The sequence below is a fragment of the Mytilus trossulus genome, chromosome 6 (assembly GCF_036588685.1).
Source record: "Mytilus trossulus isolate FHL-02 chromosome 6, PNRI_Mtr1.1.1.hap1, whole genome shotgun sequence".
NCBI lineage: Eukaryota > Metazoa > Mollusca > Bivalvia > Mytilida > Mytilidae > Mytilus > Mytilus trossulus.
In genome coordinates this window covers 82,142,926-82,165,089 of record NC_086378.1, presented here as the reverse complement: position 1 = coordinate 82,165,089, position 22,164 = coordinate 82,142,926, and the positions used below count along the sequence as shown (strand labels likewise).

General features: G+C 31.4%; 1 protein-coding gene across 1 annotated transcript in view; it reads left to right on the top strand.

Annotated features, from left to right (window-relative positions):
• Nucleotides 1-17,870, top strand: part of LOC134722020 (NEDD4-like E3 ubiquitin-protein ligase WWP1) — a 36,481-nt gene extending 18,611 nt beyond the window's left edge. The window contains exons 14-20 of the mRNA XM_063585437.1: nt 1,027-1,186; nt 2,266-2,399; nt 5,261-5,401; nt 8,630-8,750; nt 10,000-10,104; nt 10,600-10,696; nt 12,254-17,870. Coding sequence (XP_063441507.1) covers nt 1,027-1,186; nt 2,266-2,399; nt 5,261-5,401; nt 8,630-8,750; nt 10,000-10,104; nt 10,600-10,696; nt 12,254-12,426 — 931 coding nt within the window. The 3' untranslated portion in view covers nt 12,427-17,870. The remainder of the gene's footprint in view (nt 1-1,026; nt 1,187-2,265; nt 2,400-5,260; nt 5,402-8,629; nt 8,751-9,999; nt 10,105-10,599; nt 10,697-12,253) is intronic.
• The last annotated feature ends 4,294 nt before the right edge of the window (nt 17,871-22,164 follow it).

Genomic DNA, 22,164 nt, shown 5'->3' with positions numbered 1-22,164 from the left:
GGCTAATTACATTGTTTTCAAACTTTCAAACTTCATTTGTAGTTATTTGCTGTGTTCAAATACATCTAGATTGAAAACAACACATAAGTGAACTGAACATTTAGTTTGTTCACATGTTTTGCCTAGAAGATCAGCATCATCAGGACCTACAGCTATTGGTATTAAATTGATATAAAAAAAAAGATGTAGTTTGATTTCCAATGAGACAACTCTTCATAAGATACCAAATGCAGAAATTAACAATTGCAGGTCACTTTACAGCCCTTTGCAATGAATAAATCCCATACTGCATAATCAGCTATAAAAGGTCCACGAAATGACAAATGTAAAACAATTCAAACTAGAAAACTAACAGCCAAATGTAACGTACAAAATAATGAACCAAAGACAATAATGAAATACAGCAACAGTCAACAACTACTGATTTACAAGCTCCTGGCACATGCAGAATGTGGCGGGTTAAACTAGTTTGAAAGCCCGCCAACCCTCCCCATACCTGGGACAGTGGTGTTACAAAACAACATAAGAACAAACTATAAAAATCAGTTAAAAGGGCTTATCTCCTCATACTGCTTCAAAGCAGAAACATGTCTTAAAAAAAAATACAAGAATGGACATGGCAGCTGGGTCCATAAGTTTATTTGAAAACCTTGTATACCATCCATATCCACTTAAAAGGGATCTCTACCAATAAGAAAATTTAAAGGTGTTGGTTCAGCAGTTTGTTGTGTGTAAGTAAATGAATACTCATTTTTTCAAAACAAATTTAAGAATATTATGTTAATAAATCTACAGCCACAATCAGTGTTCTCCCAATGACCTTTTAGCATCATGGTAATGTGATGCTATAATCTTAAATGTGATTCTATTTGAATTAGTTTTCTTATAGAGTATGTTATGGATGTGATGCTATAATTTTTCAGAAACAAGATGCCACAATTCTTGGTAACTAATGTTTTACCACACAAAACATCCTTCAAAGTTTTTGTTTCATACCATACTAAAGCAATGATTTCTTTCTTTCAGAGAATGGTTCTTTCACCTGTCACATGATGTATTAAATCCGATGTATTGTTTATTTGAGTATGCCAGTCATAACAACTATTGTCTTCAGATTAACCCTGCTTCTAGTATTAACCCAGATCACCTTATATACTTCAGATTCATTGGACGATTTATTGCCATGGTCAGTTTCTTATCGATATGCATGAGTACATTAATCTTAGAAATAAACCATAAAGTAAAGACTTGTTTGAAAAAAACTGGAAAAAGAATTTCAAAATTTAAGAGTTTGAAAGAAACCACAAAAAAAGACCAGTCATCAAACAATGAAGAAGTAAAAATACGGATCTAGTATAAAAAAAATAATGCAAAAAGTAAAATTACAAAAATACTGAACTTAGAGGAAAATCAATTCGGAAAGTCCATAATCACATGGCAAAATCAAATAACAAAACGCATAAAAAACGATTGGACAAAAACTGTCATATTCCTGACTTGGTACAGGCATTTTCAAATGTAAAAAATGGTGGATTAAACCTGGTTCTATAGTGCTAACCCTCTCACTTTAATGACAGTCTCATCAAATTCCGTTATATTTACATTGATGCGTCAAATAAACAGACACAATAAATAAAATAGTCAAAATAGCAAAGCAGTATTATTACAACTGACAAGTTTCATAGAAATGTCTCCAACTTGGAATTTAGTTGTACCATCTCTAACATTTTGTTTGCATACTGGCTTTATTCTTTTGGTAACAAAATATGAGGCAACAGTAGTGTACAATTTTAATATACAATTCAAGATATGAAAAAAATGAGGAAATTGCAAGCACTTAAAATATACTGATATGAAATTGGACACAAGTGGTAAATTAGTAGAACAGAGGACTATTTTAGTATTTTTAGATTTGGGAAAAGCTAATCATGTCTCTTGTTGGTTGAGGCACAGTCATATGTGTCAATTAATGTAGACAAGACAAGACAATATTTTAAGTCTCACCTCTTCATTTTATAAAACATACAAATAGTTAATAAAACAACATCATAAAACATACACTAAAAAGTGTTATGAGAGACTATCTAAAATGTATATAATTAGCTATATATGATACATCTTCTTTTCAATAAAATGTCATTGCAGATTTTAGCAGTATAAATGGTATGATTGTGACCATAAAACTTTAGTAGTGTTTTCTTGGTTATACTATAAAAAGTCACTATCGGAAGATAAATGTAAATATGTTTGTATTTTTAATTGTAGGCCCTTTATCATGGTAAATTTATTGACAGTGGATTTACATTACCATTTTATAAGAGAATGTTAAATAAGAAGATTATGTTAAAAGACGTAGAGACTGTAGATTCAGAATTTTACAACTCATTAACTTGGATCAAGTAAGTGATTATTTAGTTGTTATTAACTTGGATCAAGTAAGTGATTATTTAGTTGTTATTAACTTGGATCAAGTAAGTGATTATTTAGTTGTTATTAATCTGTCATTAACTGGATCAAGTAAGTGATTATTTAGTTGTTATTTAAAACATGCCATAAACGTTGATCAAGTTAGCTATATGGGTACTTCGGTACTGACATGATTTATAACAAACATTTTAAAATTTTATGTTAATTAACTTTCCAAATTATAAAAAAAACTTACTTTTCAACTCCCTTGGGCAAAAATAACCTTAGATGGATTTGTTTTGGTCCTTTATGGTTTTATTGGTTTTACTGTTTAGGTTCTTGGACATCCTTGCATTCAAATATTAAGCTTTAGAGTCCTTGTAGAGGTAAATCCAGAAAAGTGTTTCAGACACATGGAATTTATAACATGTTTTCATTTATATTAATTTATGATTATACTTTTTATACGACCGCAAATTTTGAAAAAATTTTCGTCGTATATTGCTATCACGTTGGCGTCGTCGTCGTCGTCGTCGTCGTCCGAATACTTTTAGTTTTCGCACTCTAACTTTAGTAAAAGTGAATAGAAATCTATGAAATTTTAACACAAGGTTTATGACCATAAAAGGAAGGTTGGTATTGATTTTGGGAGTTTTGGTCCCAACATTTTAGGAATAAGGGGCCAAAAAGGGCCCAAATAAGCATTTTCTTGGTTTTCGCACTATAACTTTAGTTTAAGTTAATAGAAATCTATGAAATTTTGACACAAGGTTGATGATCACAAAAGAAAGGTTGGGATTGATTTTGGGAGTTTTGGTTTCAACAGTTTAGGAATTAGGGGCCAAAAAAGGGCCCAAATAAGCATTATTCTGGGTTTTCGCACAATAACTTTAGTTTAAGTTAATAGAAATCAATGAAATTAAAACATAATGTTTATTACCACAAAAGGAAGATTGGTATTGATTTTGGGAGTTTAGGTCCCAACAGTTTAGGAATTAGGGGCCAAAAAGGGACCCAAATAAGCATTTTTCTTGGTTTTCGCACCATTACGTTAGTATAAGTAAATAGAAATCTATGAAATTTAAACACAAGGTTAATGACCATAAAAGGAAAGTTGGTATTGATTTTGGGAGTTTTGGTCCCAACAGTTTAGGAAAAAGGGGCCCAAAGGGTCCAAAATTAAACTTTGTTTGATTTCATCAAAATTGAATAATTCGGGTTCTTTGATATGCCGAATCTATCTGTGTATGTAGATTCTTAACTTTTGGTCCCGTTTTCAAATTGGTCTACATTAAGGTCCAAAGGGTCCAAAATTAAACTTAGTTTGATTTTAACAAAAATTGAATCCTTGGGGTTCTTTGATATGCTGAATCTAAAAATGAACTTAGATTTTTTATTACGAGCCCAGTTTTCAAGTTGGCCCAAATCGGGGTCCAAAATTAAACTTTTTTGATTTCATCAAAATTTGAAAAAATGGGGTTCTTTGATATGCCAAATCTAACTGTGTATGTAGATTCTTCATTTTTGGTCCCGTTTTCAAATTGGCCTACATTAAGGTCCAAAGAGTCCAAAATTAAACTAAGCTTGATTTTAACAAAAATTAAATTCTTGGGCCTCTTTGATTTGCTGAATCTAAACATGTACTTAGATTTTTGATTATGGGCCCAGTTTTCAAGTTGGTCCAAATCAGGATCTAAAATTATTATATTAAGTATTGTGGAATAGCAAGTCTTTTCAATTGCACAGTATTGTGCAATGGCAAGAAATACCTAATTTCACAATATTGTGAAATAGCAATTTTTTTTTTAATTAGAGTTATCTTTCTTTGTCCAAAATAGTAAGCAAGAAATATCTTATTGCAAGATTTTTTTTTAATTGGAGTTATCTTTCTTTGTCCAGAATCAACTTAAATCTTTGTTATATACAATATACAATGTATATTCACTTTTTACTACCAACTGATAAATTTAAATAATCTTTACCATTCAGTGATAACAAGCAGTTTTTTTACATCTTAATATTTTATGATGTATTTAAATGAGTAGTTATTGTTGCAAACTCCATTAGAATATTTTAATTGAGATTAGTTTTGGAATAAGGGAAAGGGGGATGTGATTAAAAAATTGGGTTCAATTTTTCTCATTTGAAATATCATAAATAAAAAGAAAATTTCTTCAAACATTTTTTGAGAGGATTAATATTGAACAGCATAGTGAATTGCTCTAAGAGAAAACAAAAATTTTAAGTTCATTAGAACACATTCATTCTGTGTCAGAAACCTATGCTGTGTCAACTATTTAATCACAATCCAAATTTAGAGCTGAATCCAGCTTGAATGTTGTGTCCATACTTGCCCCAACCGTTCAGGGTTCAACATCTGCGGTCGTATAAAGCTACGCCCTGCGAAGCATCTGGTTATCAAATACAGCAGAATCTAAGCTTAAATATAGCCAAAATATGACATTATAAGTTAATAGACCTAATTGTGAAAAAATTTCAGAATTTAAAACTTACAAAATGAGACTAGACTTTAACCCTTTCACCAATAGCTACTCTGAGACGATGGCTTCCCTGGCTACTATTACTCAATGTGAAAGATCTTCATAATAAATGTTTTGAGCAGGAAATATAAAAGAAGTATTACGATCCCAGTAAAACTAGTAACTCATGGTCAGCTGTCTGAAGTGTGAATCCTGGTACTCATCGGCGCGAAATGGTTAATTTTGACAAAATGGGAACTGATTAGATAGACCCTTACAGTTTGACATATTAGAATTCACATGCACCCTTAGAGTTTGACATTATGGGAATTGAAAACAGTAGACTGATATGTGCAAAAATTTTATATTTTCAGAGATAACGATATTGAAGAATGTGGATTAGAGATGTATTTCTGTGCTGACTTTGAAATTCTGGGTAAAATTGATCAACATGAATTAAAGGAAGGAGGTGCAGACATTAAAGTAACAGAAGAAAACAAAGAAGAATATATTAAGTAAGTAAATGTGAAGGAAACCAATAATATTTTCTAAATAATAGCATGTTTTCAAATGCAGATTTTGTACCTTTAACAAAGTCTCCCTAGCCAGCTATATAGGAATGAATAATTTATTAAAGTGCAACGTAAATTGAATGTTATACAAAAGTGATGCTCAATTTATTTTCAGCCAGCTGTATAGGCTTATGAAGCGTTGTCATTTTAAAACTATATTATACATGTAGCTAAATTTGATTTGGTATGCAAAATGAAGTTTTACAGGTTTCATATTGTGTGTTGTTGGGATACCATTGCTTTCAAGCAATCTGTAGACTTTTACCATTGACTGAGGGCCATGCCCTCACGTCAACTGTTTTATTCTAAACATTAAGGAACATCTGAAATTATTAAAGATTGTCTTGCTTAAAATGGTAAAAACAAACAAAAGAATTGAATTTAAACAACTGTCCTATAAGGTTTCATAATTTTTATGTTTCGATATTTTCTTTGACTTATATGTGTGTGTTTAACAACACAGAAAATCAGAATTTAGCAGTATATATCTAGTGTTTTTATAAATTAAGAAACATGTCATAGGGATTTCCCCAGTTTAGATAACATGTGAGAGTTCTCTGAATTCTGATTGATAAATCTATTTCTGTCATATAAGTGGAGTTTTTTTATACATGTTAGTCACCGTTATAAAACTGATATTTGATATTGTACTTACATAAAGTAATGGAGGTCGTTTAATTAGAATTTGATATATGTCCTTGCTACAAATCACAAGTCTAGGGTTTGTTTAGGTAATTATGCACATGCGTTTAGTTTTCTTGACTTCCAGGGGTATCAAATTGAATGGTTGCTCTGGATTCCCCTGGAAGTCCATTGATTAATTTGAAACTCTTGAGATCATTTCTATGCCTGTCTGCTATTGAGGGTGTTTTAAGTGTTGCATAATTTTAAATCATATGCATCATTTAAATTAAAATTTAAAAGAGGAATGTGACGGAAAGTAGACATGCCCACTGATCCAAAGGAAACTAAATATTTAAAGAGTTAGAAATGGGGTTCCTCCTAGAATTCACGTATAAGGTATGAGGTAGAATTCACGTATAAGGTATATACATGTACCTTATCTCACTCTCAGTGACTGCTGTGGAATGTAAACTTGGAATTGATAGTCAAAAATAAAACACAATAAGTACATTGTTCATACACTTGTATCCAGGATTGGCTATTTTTAAAGTTGAATAACTATTCAGATTACGTAAATTATATTTTACTGAGCATTTTACACGTGCAGTTGAATTATTTTTGAAAGTAATACTTATACATGTATCAATGAAAACAATGGCAATCGTATCCATCAGAGCAATCATGCTCTTTGATTGACAACGTATGTTTTATATATATTTTATAAGTTTACAGATTAATATAAGCACTTGTTGCTTGTTTCTGAATCCTTTTTGTGAATTTGTATATAAAATGTACTTGTATAATTCATAATAAAATATTGTTTACACCAAGTAAAAGCTATATTTGACAAGATCGTTCTGCTGTATAATATTGATAGGAATTTAATGATTCAGCAGAATTTACATTGTTTTCAAGCTTAATTGATCATTCATTGATACTCCCAAGCTATACATTAAATATTTACTGTAGAATATGGAAACTTTACACTACAAACATCACAAATGCATTTAAGTTTTAAATTTATTAAAAATCATTTCTTTTTCATTATTATATTGTTAATGTAGTAAAAAAAAGCCATCATTGATTTATCATTATTACATAATTAAAATGTTATTAGTACATGGATTTATGTGATTTATTCATGTGGAATTTAAAACAAGTGTTTTATAGAAATGTTATTATTAGATATGTACTGTTAGTAATGATTGTAACTTTATTTCCCCATTTATCTTTTCATGTACATACACGACATAGAAATCATGCACTTTATATATAAAAATAGCATAGTTCAAAATTTGATATCTGAAACTTCAAAAATCCTTCTGATAAATAAGAAAATAAGAGTTATAAGTTAAAAGTTTTGTATAAGTTTCACAAAAATCTATTCTCAGGTCTTAGAAGAGTTGCTGTTAGGGAAGTCATGTCCCCTTTTTGAAACGTTCTGTTTAAGGCATGAATCAATAAGAGTAATTTACTTTATAAATATATTTATAGCAGATTATACTACAGTGAAACCTGGCTAAACAGAATCCTGTATATACTGAAAACCTGTATAAACCAAACTTGTTCTTAAGCACTTTCATTTCAAATTATGTGGGTTGTGAACCTGATAAAACCGAACATCGACCAAAACCGAACAAAATCTTAAGTCCCAAAGAGGTTGGGTTTAAACAGGTTTCACTGTATATTATTTGTTAGTTTACCTATCTGCCAATAAGCCTTTGATTTCTGTCTATGATCAGGGATGATTCTACTATATAGTTTAGGGCCGCTTAGCGGCCCTCAATTCCTCCAGCGGCCCCAAAAAATTGTGTGAAAATAAATTCCCAATTCAGAAAAAAAATATTTTAAAATTGATTTTTCCGGAAATGTTTCCTGCACCGATTAAGCCAATTACAATTTTTCCCATTTGTCTTCAAAGTGCTTTAAGATCCGAATAAGAATGATGTAAACGAAAGATTGTTAAGATAAGATATGTTATCATATTGTTATTATGTGTTTTTCTGAGACGTTTCTCAATACCTTAGTTCTCGTAAAAGCAGACCTTTAAATGAAATATGCTTTTACTAGATCAAATACTCCCATAGCATTTTCTTCAATTAAATTGAAGAAAATGCTATGGGAGTATTTGATTTCGTTAAAGCATATAGATAATAGATGCTTTTTGTCAAAATGGGTCACATATTAAAAGCAGACCTTGACAGTGAGAAAAACTTATAAATTATCAAAATTCAATAGGCGCCGATTGCGTAAAGGTTCTGCCTGGCTCTCAAATAAAAAAAACGACTGTCTGCTCATTTTTGAAAATACAGGACAGATCATTTATGATGAAAAAGTATATCCACACACTATGAAACAGGTGAAACTTGATACAATTTCCGTTTTTACAGGAAAATGATATTATTTCATCATAGATTTTATGCCGAAAAAAAATCCCAATTTTAAGAAAATTCCCAATTTGATGAAAATTCCCAATTTTGATGGTCAAGGGACCCATTTGAAAAACAACTGGAATCATCCCTGATGATCAACCTGTATTTGTTTCAGCCTTATGACCCAATGGAGATTTGCACGAGGTGTAGAAGAACAGACCAAAGCATTCCTGGAAGGGTTTAGTGAGGTTGTACCATTACAATGGTTACAATATTTTGATGAGAGAGAGTTAGAGGTAAGAACAAAAACATATTTACTTTCAAAAATATCAAGTCTTTGCCTTCTAAATATGGATAAATAACGTTCTTTCTGTCTATTTGTGATGCAACACAAAACTTCTTATTGACATTTTGTTGGATTTGAACTACATGTATTCTTTTAAAAGATTCAAGTCTTTGCATTAGATAAGAATAAATTAAGTTCTTTTTGTTTACTTGTGATGCTTGACCTGTTGGTGAATTTGAGTCACTGTAGGCATAGCAATATGTCTATATGACTTATGATAACTAAAAAACATGAATAATTATACCCCTGCTTTAAAAAAGGGGGGTATACTGTTTTACCTTCTGTCTGTCCTTTTGTCAGTCCGTCAGTCAGTCCGTCCCATGAATATTTTTCGTCGCATTTTTCTCAGGAACTACAATACAAGGATTTCTGAAATTTGGTTTCAGGGTTTATCTAAGTCAGCTATACCGTGTGATGCGTTTTCAGATCGATCACTTGACAACTTCCTGTTTACCGAACACTTGTATGATTTTACACATGATAGCCAAGTTGAAAATTTTCGTCACATTTTTCTCAGGAACTACAATACAAGGATTTCTGAAATTTGGTTTCAGGATTTATATAAGTCAGCTATACCGTGTGATGCGTTTTCAGATTCATCACTCGACAACTTCCTGTTTACCGAACACTAGCATATTTTTACACTATTAATATTATCCACTTGCGGCGGGGGTATGAGCAGTGAGCAGTAGCTCGCAGTTTCACTTGTTTAAATTGTATGATGACACGTCATAAGTAGTGTTAAAGAAAGGTTATACCACTGTCCCAGGTTAGGGGGAGGATAATATGAAAAAGGTATTAAAACAAACCTAATTTGTTAGAGGGCAATGCATGTTATACTCTGCCTGTATTTTTTTTATTAACGTGTTCAACTGTTGTTTATTGTTGTTTATCAGAGTAAAGTTTTGCTTTACTATGCTTACTTCGGGTAACCATAAAGTAGTGGTCAAATTAACTAGAAACTCAGTACTTTGTTCATTATTAAGTGAGAACTTATTAAAATGTAAGCCAAACTTAGTGTTAGTATTCACATATGACACATTGTTTTATGATATTTGCATTTAGAAAATTTCCAGTTGATAAAAAGATCAAAATATTTTAAACTAAGACAATCTTTCTAAGGCTAAGGTCATCACCATTTTACAGACACCTATTGTTAAAGGATATTTGAAGTCATCATTATTTTCTATTGCTTTCAGTTGATGTTATGTGGTATGCAGGAAATAGATGTTGATGACTGGGAGAGGAGCGCAATATACAGACATTATCAGAGAAACAGTAAACAGATTATGTGGTTCTGGAAGGTATAGAAACCTGGAAACGTTATGGCTCATTGATAATTTGAATAGAATTGTGTAGAAATATGTGAAAGAGAGGCAAAAGATACAAAAGTGATATTCAAACTAATGTTGAAATCAAACTGACAATGCAATGGCAAAAGCAATGGCAAAAAAACAAACAAAAAAAACTAAACAAACTAAAAGATAACTAACAGGGCTAACTTACAAACAACAAATACATATTAAAACACAAAGGTGAAGTACTATTCCTTGTGTTTAAACTGATTTATAATTCAATAAATGTTGTCTTGTTTTAAATTTCCTAGCATTCAAAGGGAGACAAGTACTTTATATATAGCCTTGAAAATTTGTTCTATGTGTTATAAATGTAATGTGGCATTTTGTCTTTAAAATTTTAAAGATTTAAAATTATTTCATGAATTGTTAGAAATTTTGGAATTTAGTCAGGTACCTTCTCAAATATTTTTCACATTTCACTATGTTTGTTTTACATTTCAGTTTGTGAGAGAAATTGACAACGAAAAGAGAACTAGGTTATTACAATTTGTAACTGGTACCTGTCGACTCCCTGTTGGTGGATTCATGGAACTAATGGGTAAGGAACCAGTATAATCAAATGAATGAATATGGATATTAAGAATAGTAATAGAAAAAAAATTGAGAATTGCAAACAACAATAAAGCTTGCATAATTGAAAATTTGGTTGTCATCTTGTTATTAACATTACCATGTTTATTTGAATCTATCACATTCACAATTTATAACAGACCATATAGCATGCACAATCAGTTTATACAAATGCATATGGGTCAAGTTTTGTAAAAACATAAGAAAATATATTAATTGTTAAAGGTTTTATTGTTAATAATTTTATTAAGATTCTGTAAAACTACAGGGCTCGACATTACCGTTTGTCCGATTGTCCGGGACAAGTGGAAATAGGTGTCGGGCAAGTGGATTCATCATACTACTTGTCCGATGGGACAAGTGAAAAAATCGATGTCAGATGTTAATAGATCAAATTCAAGACTTATACATTCCTAAAAATATGAATGATTGTTTTATTGATCATACAAAATGAAATAAATATTCATTGATTGAACCAGAGACATATAAACTTGTATATTATGTCTCTGATTGAACGTATTTGAACATGCTGGCAGCCATTGACCAGGGGAAAATAAGTTAGGGGAAGGAAACCAAATATAAATGTTTCTTCTTAGTATAAGCCTCTTGAATTAGGAGCACCTCCATATGCATGATATGGAGTTTTACCTTAACTTTAAATTTTTAAATTAAAGTTTGTATCATTTGATTTTGCTTTTAGGCATAACATTAATTTAAAAAAGGTATTATTTAATAAGATTTATATGTTAAAATAATAAGTTAAGATGGAAAAATTAGATAAAATCTAAAAAGGCAGATTTTTTTACTAAAATGTTTTATGTACTTCATGATCATATATCAATGTATGTAAAAATCAAGACAAATTGTAAAATCTAGTTTGGCACCATCAATAAATTTAAAAGGTTTATATGCAAACAAGGTGCCAGGTATTATTATAACATTTAAACCATACCACCACTTCAGAATGAATATAGGTCGATGAATAGGAGAACCTAGTGGTATGGGAAGAGATATGATTTAATGAACGACACATGATAGTGACAATGTGTTAGAGAGCTCAGTCTTGCAAATAAGCCTTCAGTCTGAAATAATAAAATGAATTTTGATGTAGTTTTCATATAACATAACAAAATGCTCCCTTTATTGATCTTTATTAGGTACAATCAAAGGGCAAGTGTTTTTATTGCGTATAACATGTATAATCAATATGGAGAATTTTCAATTATAAATTCGGACAAGTGAGTTATGAGTTCGGACAAGTTGATTTTCTTGCAACTTGTCCGAAGGGACAAGTGAGAAAAAATGATAATGTAGAGGCCTGAACTACTTATTTCCAATTTTAATACAGTTTTCTGCTCTTTGGTTTATTTGATATATTCCCCATTTCTATTCTCCATTTTATTAATATAACTTATTATAATTATTATTGAGTTATGCACTCAGTAAAATAGTATAAAACACAAAACTGGAATTTAAGTTATTCATTCAGTAAACAAGTATAAAACACAATCCAAATACTTTGTAGGGAGCAATGGACCACAGAGGTTCTGTATAGAGAAAGTAGGAAAGGAAACATGGCTACCTAGAAGTCATACATGTTTCAATCGACTGGATCTTCCTCCATACAGAAGTTACGAACAATTAGTAGAAAAACTGACACTAGCAATAGAAGAAACTGAAGGATTTGGACAAGAATGAGAAGAGAAACTCATAGTCTTTCTTAAACATTGTAAACAATTTAATGTTAGAGGCACAAGCCAAAAACCAAAGACCTATTTTCTTGTATTTCTGTGCATGGTAGTTGTATGATTCTATATGTCTTAATTTGGACTAATTTCTATAGTATTGTAAAAGTTCTCTGTGATTGATGTGGCATTTGATAGATTAGCAATTCACTTGATTTGGGTTTTTTCAACTTTTCTTAAAAACAATTCTTTTGACAATTAGATATAACTTAAAATTATAATAGAGAAAAAGCTGAACAATTATGAATGGACTTTTTTCACTCTTTTGTTAATCTTGAACATACAATTTGTATATTTCATATTTTGTTGTAGTTAACCTGTGTTGTTCAAATCATAATATTTCTACTGAGCTTTAGGATGATATTGTATGCTTGATCTTGGTTGTAAAAATACAAGGAAATATAGTCTGACTTGGTAGAAATATCAGATTATTTATATTATTCTTCTAATTAGGGTTGTTTAGTACTGCTTTCCCACAATTATGTACTTGCTAAACTTAAACTTGTTTGCTTATACATTGTTATAAGCCTTTCCTCACGGTTTCTAATTAAAATTACAGGAGCTATTTTTATAAGTCTCATCAGAACTAAGCTTTATATATTGTGACATCCTTTTATAACTGCTGATTCTTTCTCTCAGGTAATATTGAAATTTTATTTCATTTCATTAAAAAGTATTTACAAGGTGCCTTTTCCAAGTGCTTGAACAAGTAAACTTGCAAAAATTATCCCATGCTTGATTTCTTTTATCTTATAATTGATATAAAAATAGAAACAGAAAGTAGTAAAATAATTCTAGAGAATTGTGGGATACTAGTTCTAAATGATTCTGATTGGTTGGATGATAATGGTTGTAACCTCTACATTTCTGTGATCTTATAATTGTTAATTATTGTTGTCTTATCTCACTTCAACTATACAGAACAGCTAGTCAGATCATGATCAAATTTGTTTTACTATGTAAATATGGTGTTGCATGCTTTTAATTGGGGTTTCAGTCTCCATGTGCAGACTTGCTGCTAAAATGTTATATTTTAATTTAAAATTTCCAAAGGTTAAGAAAGTTTTGTTCCAAATAATTTTTTGAATTGCATCATCTGATTTTGATGTACAATTGAACACAGCCATTGACAATGATAATGTAAAGACGTCGATAACCTTTGCATGACAGATCTATGATATAGTTCACTTTTATTGCTCAATCATAGTTAAAATTTTTTCTTTTCTTTCAATTTTGTTTGAAGAATTATGTAAGTTGCATGACATCTTTGTAGTTATCGATAAAGGAATAATTTCCAGAGCTTTGTATTTATGTATTATTAATTATTTTGTTGACCTAAAATTTAGAACAGAGAAAAATTATAATTTCTGATAAAATTTCACATTCTCAATGGTATAAATTTTCAACTGTTATACATGTCTGATTTCTAAAATCAATATAGAAAAGAGATATAAATCACATGTTTGATTGACATTTGTAGTATTGATGAACTGTATTGTATAGAACTAGAACTGGGAAAAACACATAATTACTGCATTAACAGATACATGATGTTATTAGATAGTTTGTTTAGTTGAAGTCAGATAGGTTTTGTTTTGTTATGTTGTTGTTTGAAAAAATATATATACATATATTGTACATAGCTTTTTAAAACTATGTGAAGAAAGCTTAGAAAACTGTGTAATTTACTCTTCTTTTAAGTTGTACTAGGTGTGTATCATTGTTTTGTTCTGTGCATGAATGTTATCTGAATGAGGATGTGACGTCTGTCAGTGTGAGATGATTTAGAAAATAAATAATAAATTTATGAAAAGAATTACCCCTATTTATAGTCCAAAAGACTTTTATCAAATATAAAAGTGTTTGGCAACATATTATCTCCCTTTTTTATGATAAATTTACCTATTATTTTGCATTATTGCATGTTTAATTGGCTTACCTTAATGCATGAAGTTGCTTTGGCTGTTTTTATTTAATTCTGAAGTAGCATATGTTGTATTGAATTTTGTTTTCAAACCAGTTGGTTGTTTTCCCCAAAATTAAACTTCATTAACCATCAAATGTTCTATGAAGAATTTTAAACTCATTTGAATATATGTTCAGAGATTTAAACAGCATATAAGAACACTGTTTAATGAAGATATTTAGAGATACAAATTGCTTGTTCTACGACTTTCTTCCTAGTGTCTCGACATCACTAACTGGATACTGGCAAATTGATTTGTATATTCATGAATTAAATACTCCATAAAATTAGACATCTTCCAATTAACATAACAAACTAATTCAGTTAATGATTTTGTTTTAGATCTAGGATATGAGTGATTTTCTTCTGATTGTTCCCACATATCATGCTTAGTTTGTGATAGAGATTTCATGGGCATAACCTTAACATGTAAGGAATACAAAAACACTTCATACATCAGATTTTACCGATAGTTGTTGATAAACAGATGTGTTGTAATGTTGATACACAGTTGTTAAAACTAGTGAGCTATTTCACATGAGGGCACATGAACACAATGATTTTGGTTGTATAAGAGGTGAAACTTATTGATGAAGTTGAAATTAGGGAGAGAAAAATATCAAATATTTTGGGTTTATTGACACTTTGTTCTTTGTCAAGATCGTGATGCATTTCAGTTGTGGTTTGAAAGATCATATGGATAAGACCTACCCAATTGTTATTAACATCAAGAATTTTCCAACTAAGACACCTACATACAAACACATTTATTGTATAGGTACTTACACCTTTATTACTAACATGCAATGGTTTGTGTTCCTTTCATGATTGGATACATTGACTACATGTTTAGATTATTTATTTGAGTAGAGTACAGTTTTATGTACTTCAATGTTTGATATTGGCTAAATATTATGGGGGGATTTAATTTGTACTCTGCCTCTTATGAATTTTGTATTTTCTTTTAACATTTTTATGCTTCTATTTAAAATCAAGTTGTTTTCTAACTATTTTTTTATAAAACAAATTAATTGAGTTTCATTAAGTAAGAACATTTAAAAATTTATTTGTATTCACCATATTTAAAGAAAATGTGCAGTTTGATATGTATGTACTCTCTCTTTTCTTACAACAGGAAAACTGAAATTTCTTTGTTGTCTGCACATTTTGTATTTGTTGAAATGATGTGCTTCAAATGTCATCTGAATTGTAATACATGAATGAACAGTTGTATTTAATTGTGATTTGTAAATAGATACTTTTATCTGATCATTGTATATATCATAATATCATCAATGTTCTTTTGAAGTTTTGTTCTTTCTGGTAAAATGTTGCATTGCTCTTGAAAAACATACAATGGTGTCTTTTAACATCCAAAAGGCAGTTGAAACAGTATAAATATTACAGTTTAATGTGAAGTTATCGTGAAAATATTGTAGACAGTATTTCATTTGAAACTTTCAAAACTAAAATGTTTATTGTGCTCTCTGGTCTGTGCAACATTTACTGAAAGAACAACATTTTAAAATTCATTCAATTATTCTTCTTTACTTTATATACTTTAAATAACCATGAATAATTTATTATAAATTTTAAATTTGAATGATGCTATAGTCATGCATACATAAATCTTTGCTTTGTTTGTCTGCCCTTGTCTTAGTAACTAATTTGACAGATCTGTATAGTTTTATTGTCAGGAGAACATTTCGTAGCTTTATTACAATCTGCTTTGGACCATTCCATTAACTATTGTTTGTCTTCATGAAAGGCAACTTTTAATATTGCTGCTTAAGGTTGATGTATCAGTAGGCCACATTTTCTGGAAATTGCTTCTCCCCCATTAAAAAAATTTGAAAAGCTTTATGATATTTCCTATTTTATTAATGCCTCCTCTGTCATACGATATGCTTAAATAGTAATAAATAATGTTAATGGCAGAGTAAATATGACGGCAAAGCTATTATTGTAATTATAAATTATTTTAAAGGTAATTATTTTAAAAGTTACCTATATGTAAAGAACTATCTTCTTTTTTAATGACCTTTTGTTAAAATGACATGGATAAATATAGGTGTCTTAGACTATTACTATAGTTGTGTGATCTGTTGGTACTTTAAATTTATAACACTCCTCTCTATAGGTTCATTTTGGTTGTAAAATTCCGACAAGTAAGGAAGTCTTTATTCATTCTAGGATTTTTTATGGATTGAGGGTACATGATGAAGATAAATCCCAGAAATCACTTCAAGAATTGATTAAGTTGTATTGTCATTAACACCCTTATACAGAGATAGCTATTTCCTTAGCATATAAGTTTTATCCAATAATACTGAGCATGCCAGAAAGTTTGTATTTCACATTTCAGTGGAATGCCAAGAAGAATAGACAATGATGAGATAGTCATCAGTAACATATGTACTGTCACACCTTAAACATTCTATTGTAAATATAAATTTTATAAATGATGTTTTTATATAAACTGAGAAACGACAATACATTCATTTGATAGCTAAGATAAAATAAAAGATGTACATGTAAAATATTGATGTAATATTTCAGTCTGTTATAAAATTATTGTCTGTTTAATTATCAAAAATTATTCATTTGTTTGTTTCTTTAAAAGTCCCTATGCATGTGTTTTATTTTATTATCTATTTGCAATAGCATAATGAGTTTACTGACGAGAACAGCCACTGCTGTTAATGAATCTGTAAATTTGCTAATTGTTTTAAAAAAAAATAAGTCTAATAAACATAGATGTTCCTTAAATTTCCTGAGTATTGGTTTGGTCATAACTCAAAAATCTGATAGAATTTTTTAGGACAGCAAGATAATGACTGAGCTTGATTTTTTTCCTTTATTTCCAAACTTAAAAACTACATCACTAAATATATATCTGTATTTAGCGTCTTATTCTATAAATATAGTTATCAAAAAATGGTAAGATTTGTAGAAATGTTGTTTTTTTCCAAATTAAGGTATTATCGTAGCAAAGTTTACTGTCACTCACATAACAACTGACATTCCTAGGAAATTTTTTTATGGTTTGATTAGATTAAAGATTAATTTCAGAAGAAAAATGACAGAAATGTATTCATGTACACATTATGGCATATAATCAGATAATGTAGATATTTGTCACAAACCAGATGTTGTATTTTAAAATTGCTTAATTATGTATACAAACTATATGTAAGATCACACATAAGGTGTAGTGGGATTGGCACATTGTTATTGTCTAACATGTCTAAAGGTGCCAAGGCGACAGAAGATGGCCTTTGAATTATTCAGAATAGATTTCTTGTTTGTAATGTTTTCTTCATTGCTTGGGATAGGCATCATGATTTATCATTATTTATTCATGTGTGATTCTAAGTTAAATTCTTAAGTTTTTCAAACAGACTGAAATTAAATATTTTATAAATCTAAAATTGAATGTTTTTCTCTGCCATACTAGACCTCCATTCAATCCCTTATATGGACTCCTGGTTTTATGGTTGGGGAAAAAGAGACTTCTCTGTAAGATAAATGCTGTACAGATACCTCTAGCTGCTTATTTCGGTGTCATTTTGTCTCAATATTAATTATACCACATCTTCTTTTTAATATTTTCCATGAAATTGTTGAATGGATGTATACTGTTGTGTCTGTGATGATAGGGCTATATCACAACAATAAAAACTAATCAAAGACATGGTTTATTTCTGAATTTACAGTAATCAAAATGATGATATTGTATCATGTATGGTCAACTTGGATAACTAAAATCCAATGACTGACAATACTAGTTCATAAAAAGTGTACTTTGAAAACTGACAGTTGTTGAACAAAACTAGCTTACGTGGTATGTAAATTTGCTACTTAGCGAAAAATGGTTAAAGTCTCACAACTACTGAAAAAAACATCATAAAAATGGTAATATTGTATGGTCAACTACACAATAAGAGAAACCATATCAAAGCTTCCACTGCTGGTGGACGTTTTGTCGCTGAGGGCATCACCAGCACAGTAGTCAGCACTTCGATGTTGGCATGAATATAAATTACATGGTCATTTTTAAAAATTTCCTGTTTTAAAAACTTTGAATTTTTCGAAAAATTGAGGATTTTCTTATCCAGAAATAGATTACCTTAGACGTATTTGACACAACTTTCTGGAATTTTGTGTCCTATGGACTTGTTTGCTTTATAACTTTTTTTATCTGAGCGTCACTGATGAGTCTTGTGTGGAGGAAACGTGTGTCTGGCGTATTAAATTATCCTGATACCTTTGATAACCAATTCCAATCACATTGTCCAGAAGATCTAGAAGTAGCATCACAAAGCTAAGTGTCATGATACAAAGGCCCAAATGGTCAAAATCTCATAACTGCCACCAAAATTTAAATAGGTTTTCAATATATTGTGGGCAAATATATACATAATGTCAAACAATCCCTCATAGTATGATATTATTGACATTCAAAACATGACATAAGAAGAGAAGCCATCTGACTTAGAAAAACATATTCAAACATATAACCTTAGAAGATAGGGCGTGTACCCAAGGTGTCATTATTCTACAGTACAATAGAAATGGTAAGAATCCCATAACTTTTGCAAAAACTCCAATTTAATTGGTATTTTGGTAACTTACATACAGTACTGGTGGAATAACTGCAAACACCATCAATGTCCTCAGCTGAGGTCATTCGTCATCATGTGTTTTGACCCCTAGCTGCCGATCAATCACTTCGCATTGATTGGGTGGGTTTCCAGCTACTACGGTCTCTTCATCCATAGCCAGCTGCTTGGTCCAGCTTCTGAATTGTTGGTCTTCTATACCGGCCATTCACTCCTACTACAGAAAACAACCTCCACACTGAATGTATATGGAAGCCTCCGCACCCAACCTCAACAAGCAAGTTCCATGTCTGACATTCTCTATCTCTGCAATCTGCCAACAGTTCGTCATACTTTTGCCTCTTTCTTTCATTGGCTCCGCCACATCGAAACTGTCAACTGTATAATTATTTTTGTACTGATGGTAGACCAGAGCGCACCTTTCTGGTTTTAGGTTGGTTGGTACAATATCAGGAAATTGCAGCTTTCCCCTAGATTGACTTTTAACTGTCAATCTTTCGCCTTATTTAACATTCCTGATGTGTTCTGTTTACTTTACAAACTGGATTTTTATAGGTTTGTGTCTAATGTGTTTTGTATCTTTCCTTTGTTTTTCTATATATTCAACAAGTTGCTGGAGTATTAGGCTGTGTCGCCATGTATATCTCCCCCTGTTTTAGAGGGACATTGCATCCTGAAAGTACATGGTGTAGAGTGTCTCTGTTTCCGCACACGAGACAATCTTGTGTTTCTGAAAGTTTCAAACTGTGCAGATTTATAGTGTTGAGAACACATCATTCACTGATCTTAAAAGGAACTGTAGTTGGTATTGAGGGTATCGACATATTTCTAACCATGTAAGGGATCATTGTTCTAATTCCCATCTCGACCAAGCACCTTATCTTCCTAATTCTACTGTCTTTGCTTGTCTGTTTTCTCCACTAGATGTTATCTCTCTTTGAACTGGACCTCGTCTCTAGAGTGTAAGCGTTTTCCAGTAGCAACTTTTCATTGTACCAAGGCATCGCATTCCTACTGCTACTGTTCCTACGATATCTGTATGCCTCAATCTACTTTCTGCCTCTGAAACTGCAACGGAGGCTGACCACTTTCGTCTTGTCTTGGACATCTGCTGTTCTTACTTCGTCATCCCTAGATTCTTTCAATATCATTACAAGGCGAATCTTACTAACGAATTATTCCACTAAATATGTTAATGGTAGCTGCAACTTGGCGGTCCTGCTGTACAGTTCTACAATTCGATAACTTGGAGGGACACTTAACCATTTCCTTAGATGTCTGTTGATTGTTCTTTCAATCTTCTTAACTGTTGTTAATGTAATTTCGTACATCATAAGTGGCAATAATATCCCTGACAGGAGTCCATGTTGGTATATCCATGCCTTTAAATTTCTTGGTAGACCTGTTAGGTTGATGTTCATCATCCCTCTGAAACCTGTTGTTATTTTCTCCTCGTATTGTTATTGTCACTTAACTAGTTATCATACCATTTTCCTAAGCACTTGATGGGATTGCCAATAATCGATGCATCATGGATGACTTCTCCTTACACTTTCAGTTCACTGTGCTCTTCCCTTTTCTTATTACATGTATTATAGCTTTAAGACTTCTTTGGCTTGAAAGCCATCATAGCCCACGTAACTGTCTCTTTGAATGCCTTTTACAACCATCTAGCTTGGACATGGGTATCATCTGCAGTGATGATTTCATCGTCCATGAATGCTCTATTTGGTGGTTGCCTAATGTTAGTTGACGATTTTAGGTCTCTAGTTTCTCTCTTTTTTTTTTTGATTTAATTATAATTTTCTTTCGAAAATAGATAACTGAGATACGGTACATGCAGTAACTCTTCCTTTTTGTAATTTCTGTGATGTTGTAAACCACAGCTCAATCCCACTGAGATTACTTCTAATAACTGTCTTGAAGTGGAATGGAATAGGGTTATGATCTAGTGACTCCTGTGTTAGCATGTGAGGAATAGTGCCAAATGCGCTGGCCAAATCTAACCGTATTATATATATATAGCTACTAGTACTGTAAGATCTTTTTTGTTTATTTTGGCCTCTTGAATCAGTTGTGAAATGATGCTTGTATATTCAATGCAACCTCAGAATTCTGGTACTTCTGTACTGAAGTGTATACATAGTTGCTATCTGTTAAATATGATGTCATCATTCTATCTATGATGGAGAAAACGATATTTCCTTCTATATTGAGAAAGATTGTTCGATATTGTGTGATGTCTTGATTTTTCTTCTTTTGAAATAAAACTAATCCTGCTTTATGCCAACATGGTGGTATTTTTCCTTTCATCCACACCACTTTTAGTAGCCTCCACATGTGTTTTCAAAATCTTTTGACAATTCTTATATATTAGTACCTTATACGGGATACAATTTGGTCCTGGTGAGTGATGATGCAGACCTATATAAAGCTGGATTTCTTCACTACATCTGACACTTCTTTCCATGATTGTTCCTTGATATTCATTAGTATTTCTGGTTCTGGCACATTTTCTGTCCCTTCGGAGTTTCCTAGCTGTTCCCACTGCATTTCGTCATTGCAGTGTGTCTACGATAGATGTTTTTTCACGTCCTCTTCTTGCTTTTTAGTTTTTACCGATCCCGCCTTTAATTGTTCCGTCCAGCGTTGCATTGGCAAACTTGTATGGGTTGGCAACAAACATTGCTTTCTTCTTTCCCCTTTCTCTCCTTGCTTTTCTGATTATTTCTGCTGTTTGTAGATTTTTTTCTCTCCCTCAATATTGATCTTAGCTCATTCAACCTTTCTGATGTTGATCTGAGTAGCTTCATTAGGTAAGAGGTCCTCAGCACTGTGGTGTGCTTCTTTGCTGTAGTCCTCTTCGTCTCATTAGTGTTAACTGTGTGTTTCCTCTGCTGCTTCCCAGCTCCGCACTTATAATTAGTTCTTGTCTGATGTATCTTCAAAGTTTAAACCTTCCCACAATGCCACTTGATATCAGCCGTTGTGCCAGTCAAAGTCCGTTGGATTAGCCGAGTTGTTATCGTTTGGTCCTGCTCAATTGGTCTCTCGTCTTACCCCCTCTCGGAAGACTCAAGGGGGGGTATTATTAGTAATCTTG